The 12026-nt window shown below is 41.8% G+C and overlaps 1 protein-coding gene across 9 annotated transcripts in view; it reads left to right on the top strand.

Annotated features, from left to right (window-relative positions):
• The window catches only part of HYDIN (HYDIN axonemal central pair apparatus protein), a 427212-nt gene that overhangs the window by 230051 nt on the left and 185135 nt on the right, over positions 1–12026 (top strand). For all 9 annotated transcript variants that reach the window (XM_079117081.1, XM_079117080.1, XM_079117074.1 and 6 more), the window contains 2 exons: positions 742–885; positions 5765–6078. In XM_079117081.1, coding sequence (XP_078973207.1) covers positions 742–885; positions 5765–6078 — 458 coding nt within the window. The remainder of the gene's footprint in view (positions 1–741; positions 886–5764; positions 6079–12026) is intronic.

The raw sequence follows: 12026 nt of genomic DNA, 5'->3' as shown, positions 1-12026 counted from the left end.
GAGGCAGGAATGGTTGGAGGCAAGTTCTCTTTGGAGGCCAGATATTAAGGTTTCTGGTCTCCTCCAGCTGATACTGAAGGGCCCCCTTTCCAGAGCACAGGAGGAATAATGTGGCAACATCTGAATGAGAACAATCCAGTCTGAGTGGAAACATCTAGCTTAAGATCCATTTCAGATGCTTTCTCTGGCTAAAAATAAAATAAATCTTATAGATGAACAAAGTGAGGAGATGCTTCTAAATCAACTATCCTGCTGCTATCAGGAAAATTTTACAGGAAATAGTTATAAGCATTTGTCAATATAGCAAGATAAGTATGTTTGCAGATTGGGTATTTTAAGCATAGAAAAAGAATTACATAAGGGCAAAATGGTTAGCTGCTGCAGCGATATCTAGATTCTTTCACAAGATATCACTAGGGTGTTAGACTTTATTTTGTGACACTGTGGAAAGTTCTGTGTAATAGTTCTATCTAAAGCAGGGCTTCTCCAGGTATTTTCAAGTGGGCAACAGAAGTCAGAAATCTCATCCCTGTTTTCTGGGTTATGCAGGTTCTCTCTTCCGGGGTCCACTGTGTATCATTCCACATGATTTATCTAAACCTCTACCAGGGAAGACATAAATATATAAGGGGGGAACACTAAGCTTTTTACCAATGAATGTTGCCAAAAGCTTATCAAACTTACCACGACTTGATTTGCTTCTTTTTTTTTTTTTTTTTTTTTTTTTTTCTTTTTCCACAGAAACCAAACACTGCCCTGGAACCTGATTACCAGCCCTTGGCCATAAAGAACATTTCCACCCTGCCTGTAACCATGCTGCTTTCAACAACAGGACCCTTCTTTATATGTGAAACTGATAAATCCCTGTTGCCTGCAACTTCTGAGGTAACTTGATAGGGGTTGTGTATGTGAAAAGGAAGAGAATAATAATGATACACTGCCTAACTTGTTCAGAAAAAAAAATACATAAAGGATCTGGGAAATGAACAGAGAAAGGTACAGAGAATAAAATAAATAAACTTCAACATCAGTCAGTAGGAGTGCCATCATTAATGGTATGAGAACTTCAGCTCACTGTGATAATCCTTCCCCCACCCATAATGAAACCATTCAACAGGAAGCAGTGACTTCCTGCTAGCGATAATAAAGAGCTTTTAGTTCTCCTTCAAATCCAACCAAAACCCCATACTCGAGAAAATGAAGAAGTAGCCAAGCCCAGTCCCCAGTCCAGCAAGCCTATGTCCATACACTGAGAAATCAGAACCAGGCTGAGGGAGGAGGCGGTGAGCTCACTGCTGCCTCCTCTGGGACAAGCCCTGCAAGACAGTCCCCAGAGTCCTTTGCGGGACAGGCAGACGCCAGTGAGAATGGTTTGCCATGGCCAAGTGACACTGCAGAGCTGCGGGAAAGGAGGACCCAAGGGGAATCAGTCCTCACATACCATTTTGCTCCGCCCTGCCCTCTGGGAAGTCAGCTGGTGGAGAAGTGGTGTGAAGAAGCAAGGCCTAGCAGGCGCACTCGAGAGATCTCAGACGAGGGCATCTGAGACTTCAGGAGACTTTTCGGCAGCCCCATGAGAGATGGATCTTTGGGAAGAGTGGGGACAGAATACTTAGTGAGAGGGCGCCCCAGACAATGCTCCTGCCTGGCTGTGGGTTGCACAGCACTGCACTCTCCTCTGCTCCTCCCCAGGGATTCTGTAAATGAGTGGGTCTTGTTCAAGTATAAGGAGAAAGCCAGCTAACACCTCTGAAAGATTCAGAGGAGAGGAAATGATCCTAAGCAAGAAGACAAGAAAACGTAACACTTGTGTGGGGATTCTGTGTGTACCAGACCCCACCCAGAAAGTGTGGATAGCTGGCTTTTACCCCCAAGACAAAAATAGTGGGTTTTTCCCTAGAGATATTGATCAAACTGTTTGAGGAAACCTCATGCCTCTGATGTCATCAGTGTTGTACCCCAGAGTAAGACCCCCCTCATTTCCCATTCTGGTATCTAGCTTGATCATGACCAAGGAAACTGTTCAGTAGACTAATTTTATGACAAAATTAAGAAATGGAAGCCTCTGACTTGTTGAGATGTCAGGGTGGATCAGGAATTAGTTTCTTATATACAATTCCGCCTCATATTATTTACACATATAACCCTAATCAAAACACACATGTAATTAAAAAATAAAGAGCTTTCATAAATCAAGAAGAAAAATACCAACAATTCAGTAGAAAAATGGGCAAAGGAAATGAACATAGGATTCACAGAAAGAAAAATAAAATGGATTATTTTTTTTTTTTCTTTTTGGTACCAGGGATTGAATCTAGGGGTGTTTAACCAATGAGTCATCTCCTCAGCCCTTTGTATTTTTTTACTTTGAGATAAGGTCTTGTTACATTGCTTAGGGCCTCATTAAGTTCCCAAGGCGGTCTTTGAACTTGTGACCCACCTGCCTCAGCCTACCAAGTTGCTGGGATCGCAGACATGCACCACTGTGCCTGGCTCTCAAATATGTTCAACTTTGTTCATATTTGAGGAAATACAAATTAAAATTACTATGAAATACATTCTAACCTATCAGATTGGCAAACAAAATTTGGATAGAGTTTAGTGTTAGGGAAAGCATGTAGAAGCAGACAGTCTTGTACAATGTGGGGCAGTGTACCCTGGAAGGTAATATGGCAATAGGTATCTAGATTTTAAATGTCCATGCATTTTGACTGGTAATTCCACACCTAGGAATGGAATGCTATGCTATAGACCCAACATACAAGATGACATATATACAGGGGTATTCACTGCAAAATTGATTATAAGGGTAAAAGATTGGGAGCCAACATCCTTCAGTAGGAGATTGGTTTATTAGGTGATGGCAGAATTGTGTGATCAAATTAAATGCAACTACTACAAAGAATGAGGCAGCTCCCTCTCTCCCAGTGAGAGAAATAAAATGCAGAACAGGGTACCTATTATATTCTCATGTGTGAAAGGTAAAAAGAAACATGTAAATGTGATTTTATGTCCCCAGAATATGTCTACAACAATAGATAAGACACTTGTAAGCTTGTTAACCTCATAGGAAGGTAAGAGGTGGAGCATTGGGCATAAGGTGATTTGCTTTTCATTGTTCTCAAAATATAAATGAAATGTGTTTTAAATATTTTTAAAATTAAGGCCTGGGACAAAATGACATTGAACATTCAAGAGTGAGATATATCTTAGCAGAGTCACAGGACTCAAGGAATCCTATGACATTGAAGCAGGAACAACCCATCAAAGGGATATTTTATATTAACGTCAGACTTCAATAACTGAATGCAAGATGACAATGAAACAATGACTGCAGAGTTTTGAGGGGAAGTGTGACCCATGAGTTTTATAACCAGCCAAAGTATCCTCTGAGAATACTCAACAAACAGGCACTTTCCCGATACAAGGAATCATTGAAAAAGCATTCATGCTGATGAATAACCAATTTGATGACAAACCAATTTGCCAATGAGACACAAATGTCCAGAAGAATCAAATAAGGCACTGAGGGATGATTAAAAAAAGACTCTGAGGAAGACTGGTAGGAAGCCCTCAATCCAATTAACTGAAATTACACAACTTTGGCAGCTGGGCTTTCAGGGCAGAGGGTTTTTCAACCTCCGTTTTTAAAAATCACTGCAACCAAGCAAAAATTGAGAGCAAGGCAAAGCATAAGTGTGCTGACTCCATCCCATTTTATGGCCAGGAGTCAATAAAAACTAGTTAATATTGAACCATCCTTTGCTTGATTGTAAGAGGATAATAGTAATAACTAAGAGTGACATAGCACTTGCACTGTACCTGAGTCACCTTACATCTATAATAACTCATTTCATCCTCTTAAAAAGTGGTAGGTACTGTTGTTATGCCTGTCTTACAGATAGAGGAACTAAGACCCAATACTTTGCCAAGGCCACACAGCTAGCAACTAGCAGAACCTGGATCAAGATGCAAACAATCTGACTCCAGAGTTCTTAATCTTGGAAATTAATATTCCTTGACTAGGAAAAATGTCTTAAGCTTTTTTTTTTAATTCAAACATGTATTTTTAATAAAAATACTAGAGTATATGTAATGTCAGTTGTATAAAATTCTATTATTCATAAATCATGTCTGGATTAACATTTACCAAATATTAACTCTGAGAAACAATATATGGTGAACTTTTTGATGAATTTCTAATTTAATTTTTGTATTTTTATATATAAAATATAAATTTAATAGATGTTTCTATAAAACAACAAAACCATTCCACTGAGGGAAAAATTTTATTTTCAATCTTCAAAGATATTTAAACACTGAACCTTGCAATACCAAATGTGTAGATGTCATGGTTTACAAGGGTGGGTTCTAAAGTGTGCCCAGCCTTGTATGTCCATGGTAAGATCAAAAGATAGGTGGCCAGCGTGATTTTCAGATGGGATTGGGCCTCTCTCTCTCTCCCCGCTTCTCTTTCTCTCCTTCTCTCTCATTGTTGGATCAGGTGATTGACTTTATTGGTGGAAACCATCTAACCATGTACACAGTTAAATACCTGAACCATTTGAACCCAGTGGAGAGGTGAGGGGTACTGGACACGTTCATTCTTCTCCATGCCTCGGGCCCTTCCTGCCATATCATGAGCTGGCTCTGGAGGCAATTAAATGTGGAAATTGAGCAATGTCTAAAAAACCCAACTCAGGGCCAGCCTTTCTGTGGGAAGGTGTTACTGCAGACAGGAACATTAAGGAACACTTGGAAATTTGAATCAAAAAGAGAAAAGAACAAATAAAACCTACCAAACAAACTGTACTTCTCCAGGGTGTGACTTTGTGTTGAATAGAAAACATTGGACAGTGGATAACACTGTGCTTAAAGAGTCAGGATTGCAGACATTGGAAAGGAATTAAATTAGCTAATCTGTCAGTTTCTGGGTCACTCTGTACAGACCCTCCAACCCAGTGATTTCAAAAGCCTTTTTAAAATTTCTTAAGCAAAGAACTTTCCCACTTGTCTAGCAAGAACATTTCACAACCTAATTTATTTTCTGTTAAGAATATTTAACAGTCGTTATTCTTTGCAGACTTGGCCTTTTACAATCCCTCAATCCTTGCGGTCCCACAAAATCTTTTCCTCCAAATAATCCCTCTCCAAATTTTCTCTGCTGTCATTTTTAACGAATGTGTGTGTGGGTCCAGAACTCTGTATACTAGCTGTCTTAGTCTGCTTTCAGTTGGTATAACAGAATTAGGTGAAAGTGGGTGATTTATAAAGGATAGGGGTTTGTTGGCACACTGCTCGGAATCTGGGAGTCTGAAAGCAAGACATTAGTGAAGGCCCTGTGTTACTTCAAATCTTGGCAGTAAGCAGAAGGGCACACAGGCGTGTATAGAAGAGAGGACCCAAGAGGCAACCTCAGTTTATCACAGTGCACTCTCCCAATATTGATCCCATCCCAGGAGAGCAGGACTCACGCCTGCAAGAAAGGTATTGATCTACTACTGAGTGCTTCACCCCTGTGAACTGAACTCCCCCACCAGGTCCCGCCTCCTGGCATTGCCAATCAAAGCTCACCCTGAGTTTTGGAGGAAACCATAGAATCGGCTGCTTAATTACATACAATACATGTGTGTGTAGATACACTAATATGTATGTTTGTATATGTGTATACAAATATATAAATGACCTCAGTTGTCCTATTTCATGTATTATATTGGAAATTCATAGTATAAAAGTTGATAATTCCCCATTATCTTGATTGTAGCCTATTAAACTGAACACGGATGAAGAAAAAAACCTCCTGGTCAAATTCGACCCTTGCTTCAGAAACGATTTCAACAACTGGGTTGCAGAAGAAGTGCTGGCAATTAGGTACCTGGAACACCCTCAGGTCGATAGCCTGAACCTGCGTGGGGAAGTACATTATCCCAACCTCAGCTTCGAGACCATGGAGGTAGATTTTGGCTGTATCCTGAATGACACCGAGGTCATCCGCTACATTACAGTCACCAACAGCAGCCCCTTGGTTGTGAAGTTCCGCTGGTTCTTCCTTGTGGACGATGAGGAAAATAAGATAAGGTACAGAAATCCCAGACCTCTGCTGTTTGTTCATTTCCTCTTTCAGGCATTGTACTGGGTTTCCTGTGTTCCTCTTTCCTGTGTTCATACTGGCCTTTCATGAATACTTTTAGCCCTAACTACTGATTACTGACAGAACTGACCAAGATCTGAAGTCATGGTCCATCCTAGATTTCCAAACAAGAAAAGCATGTATGACATCTTTGAAGGTCCGAGTCGCCACCACATTAGCAAAGCAATATCATATGCCTTTTCTCATTTTGAGTCTAGTGGTTAGATCATGAGAAATCTATCACTAAAAATAAAGTTGTAGAGTTTCTTAACTTATTATTTGGTTGGGATAAGAACACAACACGAGATCTACCTCAACACATTTTAGGTGTACTCTACAGTTTTGCTCACTTGTAGGTGCAACGTTAAATTCTCTAGAACTTAGTTCTCTCGCTTAACCGAAATCCATTTCCCCTCCCCTCAGCCTCTGTCACCACCATTCTTCCACTCTTTCATTTATGGATTTGACTATTTTTAAAAAACTCAAATAACAAGACTCGTGCAGTATCTGACTTTGTGGGACTGGCTTATTTCCTGAACATAATGTCCCCAAGGTTTACCCATGTTGCCACATATTGCAGAATTTCCTTCATTGTAAGACTGAATTATTCTATCCTATTGTTTCTAAATGCCACATTTTATGTATCTATTTGTTTGTTGATGGGCATTTAGGTTGTTTCAACATCTTGGCTATTGTGAATATTGCTGTAATAAACATGGGAGTATGAGTTTCTCTTTGAGATCCTAATTTCAATTCTTTTACATAAATATTCAGAAGCAATAGTGTACAAGAGCTTCAGTATCTCCACACTTTCTTTCTTTGTTTGTTTCTTTTTTTTTTTTTTTTTTTTTTTTGATGGCTAATACCACCCTAACAGGGTGACAGCTCATTGTGTTTTTGATTTGCATTGCCCTGATGATTAGTGACACTGAGCATTTCTTAATATATACCTATTTTCCATGCATATATCTTTGAAGAAATGTCCATTTCAGTCCTTAGCTATTTTTTAATTGGGAAATTAGTTTTTTGGGTTTGGGTTTGGATTTGAGTTTGCTCTTGAGTGGTAGGAGTTTTATATATATATATATATATATTTTGGAGATTAACCCCTTGCCAGGTTTATAGTTTGCAAATGTTTTCTCCTACTCCATAGGTTGCCTTTTCACTCTGTAGATATTTTCTTTGCTATGAAAAATCTCTTTAGTTTGATATAGGTCTGATTATCTATCTATCTATTTATTTATTTATTTTGTTGCTTGTAGAATTGTCATAAGCATTTCAAACAAAAAACATTTCAAAACAAAATATGGGTTGAGTAGTCCCATACATTAAGTATGTGCCCCACTGAGCTATACAGCCTGTTCTGAATAGTTCAGTGGATTTCTGTTCTGGTTCCTAGTCGTTATATGTATAGACACATACAGGGTTATAAAATAATGGGTGGTGGTAAGCCATGCTTTTCTTCTTGGTTGGCAGCCAGGACTGATGGGCTTCATATATTTCCTTACTGGATTTTTTTGACAGCTCACTTTTTTGCATGTGGATGTTGCTTGGCCATTCCTGAGGAGACCTTGTACTATTTCCTTGGTGGCTTGTCAGTATTTCCTGTACATAATCCTCATCTCATATATGACAGCCACCCTTTTCTTTCCTGTGCTTGTTACCACGGTAACGCTGGCTTCCTCTGGATGTCTTCCGTAGACATCTAATGATAACCCACTGTAGCATTGAAGCTGGCAGCCAGTCCTGGGCCTGAGCATCAGAGCCTGCTCATTAAATGCCATGGACTGTTTAGGTTTGGAATGAAATTCTGTAGATGGCGAACATTTAAAATAATTAAGGAAAAATCAGTCAACCTGACCTAATGCACTTCAAATACCAGATTTCATGAAATTATTCTGATGTAACACTGCTAAATGAATTTATTCCATCTGGGAGCAAGAAGATCCTTTATTTTTTTTTCATTTTTGAGAGACCATTTCCATAATTAAAATGATATTTTGAAAATTTACTTGGCCAATACTGAAAATGAGATACTTATTTTTCATTGATTTAAGAAACCATTTTTCCTTTCTGCAGTATCTTCCTATCTCTTGATATCTCTGCTTATAATTCATTTGTTCATTCATTCAATCAGAGCCTCACTTAGAAAATATTTGATAAATAGCTCTTATGGACTGAATATTGTGTGAGGCATCAGGGACATAAAGGTGAACAAGACATGATCCCTGTCCTGAGGCTTGTGAGGGAAGCAGATGTAGAGACCGTGGTGGACCATTGCAATGTCCGGCTCTGAGGAAGGGGGTGCCCCTGCCCAGCAGAGTCAGTAGAGTCTGCACTTAGGAGTCATGGTTACATATTCCAGAGAGGCAGAAAAGTATTCTAAGGAACAGAACAGCAAGTCCATGTTATTTAGAATTCATGGATTCATTTTGTTGCAAATCACTGAAAACCTGACCCTAAATGAAAATTAAAAGGAAAGGCATTGATTCCCAAACTCAAAAGCCCAGCTTTATCCTGGCTTCTGGCCTGGCCTAAAGCAATTCTAACAATACCATCATCAGAGCCAGGTTCTCTGTCTCTAGACTCTACTTGCTTTGGTGTGTTGAGCTCATTCTCAGACTAGCTTTTCTCTGATAGTCACCAAACGGCTGCCAGCATTATTGGGACCACATCTTTCCAAACCCTGAACCTCTAGAAAGAGCATAAGCAATTTGTCCCAGAACTTTTAGGAGATTCACTCTGATTAGACCGACTTAAATCACATTTCCTGTCCCCACCCCTGATTGGAAAGGCGATGCACTAATCCTCATTGGCCTGGCCACATGCTCCACACCAGGGGCTACAAATGGTGACCTCTGGAGGACTGAGGCTGGAGCAGGTGTGAGGGGAAAGATCTCCAACCAACACTGACAGGCGAGAGAACGGGATGCTAGAGAACAAATTCCAGGTACCTAACCACAGTGCCACCAGAGAGCACATTCACATGGTGGGAACTCAGACTCACTCGGCTGGAGGACATTATGGGAGAGGAGTGTGGTGAGGAGGTGCATTGGCAGTACTGTGTGAGGGGCCTGGAATTTCATGAGGAATTTAGGTTCTGTTGGAGGCAGGGGCAAGACTTGTAATCAAGAGAATAAGAGTCAAGGTTTTCAACAAAATAACTCTCAGCAGCCTTCAGCACAGTTGACCACAGATTCCTTTCTCAACCTGTAGAATGCCATCTTCTCCTGCTTTTCCTTTTATCCACTTGACTTCTTCTCAGCTCTCTGCCAGTAACAACTGCACTGAAGTCATAGGACTAGGCCTCTTCTCTTCCAGATGATTGACTGGCCCCTGTGGCTTTAGTCAATCTCTTCCTGAGGCTTCCAAATGTGTATCTACCCTCCACCCTACACTAGACTTCCAAGTGCATTGCATTCCTGAATTCTTCTCTTGGATGCCTCCCAGGTGATTCATGTCCAACATGCTCCACATAAACATCAAGTGACAAGCATGTGGCTGCCCTGATTTAAGTCTTTAACAAGTACCCAGGCTTCTTAGAATCAGGTACAAAACAGCATGCCATTCTACCAGGTTCTGCAGATGCTGGGGCCTGAGTTCTTCTCCAGTTCCTTCCTACTTGGCTCTCTCCTCAACACACACCACATTCATCTTCTTTCTCTATCTAACCTGCCAGCCTCTGTCCCATCCAGTGTTGTTTCTGTCCAGCTGCACCCTCTGGAAGAGCTGGGAGTTCTTCCCCACTCCCTCCGAGACACCTCCTGCCCCCTCCTCGAGTCTCAGCTTCCACATCCTTCCTCCGGGGAGGCCTTCTCTGAGACCTTGCCCAGGCCGGATGCCCTGCTGTGGGCCCTGGCCGCTCCGCCTCCTTGGAGGTGTGCATCACACCTGTACTTACCATTCACTGTCCATCTTCCCAGTGGGCTCTTAACTCCTGTAAGGCCCAGAGCACATCTGTCCTGTCACCTCCAGAGTCCCAGACTAGGTCCTCTCAGAGTATTTCTTAGTTCATCGTCTGCTCCTTTCTGGGAATTTGTAGAAAAAGGTATGGCTTCATAACCAGTTTAAGATTCTTTTCTGTCAGCTTTCTGGTATCTGCCAAATGGAAAGGTTCAAGGCATAAATGGCATCTAGGATAGACAAAAAAAAAAAAAAGAAAGAAAGAAAGAAGGAAGGAAAGAAAGAGGGAGAGAGAGAAAGAGAGAGAGAGAAAGAAAGAAAGAAAGAGAAAAGAAAAGAAAAAAGAAAAAGAAAAAAGCCACCTGCCCTCCAGTCTCTTTCTGTGTGTATCCGAAAAACATAAAAACGCTGGCTAAAGGTCACTTTTATCAGTTACATCAACACTAACCTTTCTTTTCCAGTTAGAATTCTTCTAAAGCTTACAGTCCATAAAAGAACCAAAAGCATAAAAGAGGGGTTTATTTTCCTGGTATTGGTCGGGTAAAAGGGTGCCTGGACATTCTGAGTACTCCTGTCACAACACATACACCTGCCAGCCTGCATGTGTCACATCCAAGTTGGCCTTCATATCCCACATAAGAACAGAGAAAGAGTCAAATGGACAAGCCTGCTAAGGAAGTACTCACAAAGGGGAGAGAAGCCCTAAAGACACACTGATCCACGTGGGTTCATGTCCAAGGCAGGATTCTAGACAGGCTGTGGTCAGACGGCAGTCTGTCCCCCTCACATACACCATGTGACGAGGACATTGGTGTGAACAGCAAGGGCTGGCCATGCCTGTTGGCCGAGCTGTCACACAGGACTCAGCCTCCACCGGGTCTGTCTCTTCAGTGTAGCCAGGAAGCTTGACAAGAACATGGTGCTTCACAGCACCTCTGTAAGAGAGGACTTGAACCAGCCTGGACTTGAACCAGCCTTTACCTTTAAGAGGCTGGACTGAAGATCCAGCCCTCAGGGAGCCGCAGCACCAAGACGCTGCTACAACCCAGAATGCAGGGCCCAAGAAATCTCCAAGGACTGCTTCAGCTCCTCATTTCCAAATCAGATTATAAATAAATTAAATGCAAAGGCCTAGGGGAGCCAAGCCCTGCAACAAAGGAACATGCTCTCACATTGATTTTTCTGTGATGAGCACCAGTTGCCTGTGTTGATTGGAAGAAGAGATGGAAGGGCCTCCAGGAGGGTGGAGGGAGCCTCATTTTCTGGTGCTTCAGTCAGTGACTTCATCTTCCCTCGGCCTGTTGCTCCGCAAGTGGAACTTTTCTAAGAGGTGATACGTTGTTCGTGGTAGTTGAGATCCTGGATGGTGGACTCAGATGTGGAAGGTTGGAATCCACGCTCTGTCCTCCTGTCCACGTGACCCTGTGCCCTGGTTTACTCACCTGTAAACTGTGGACAGTGTGGAGGCCTAAGAGTTGTCAGGGTTAGATGAGGTATGTCTGTAAAGTGCAGCTGTCCCCAAGATTTGCCAAGCACTCCCAAATTGATGGCTCTTTCTAGGTCCTCCAGGGGTCCTGTCCTCTTCTTCATTCCCTCATTGCAAGAATCCTAAAGTATTGGAACTACAGAGTATTTGGACACCAAGATGAGCAACCCAGACTCCCCTTCCTTCTGACAAAATACAGAAAATCCCTTTCTTATACCAGGCTTCATTCATCAAGGCCAGAGCCTGACCGTGGCCCTTGTGTGACTCAGGAAGATCGGGTCCAGGCTGCCTCCAGTCTTCCACTCAACTCCTCCCTGTAGCCAGATGAGCCCAGACCCATCGTGGGGGCAGTTCCTTGCTTTGCCCATCAACGTAAAAAGAAAACAAATGTTTAGGGGACATGTGGTCCTTTATTTTTCTTTCAAAAGAAACAGCTTTACTGAATCCCACAGGAGTAGGCACTGGGTGACCTTAAACCACAGCTGTCCCCAGACACTACAGTGTGCT

The sequence above is a fragment of the Sciurus vulgaris genome (assembly GCF_902686455.1).
Source record: "Sciurus vulgaris genome assembly, chromosome: 17".
Lineage (NCBI taxonomy): Eukaryota > Metazoa > Chordata > Mammalia > Rodentia > Sciuridae > Sciurus > Sciurus vulgaris.
Note: the sequence above shows the minus strand (reverse complement) of the source record. Positions and strands in the feature narration are given on the sequence as shown.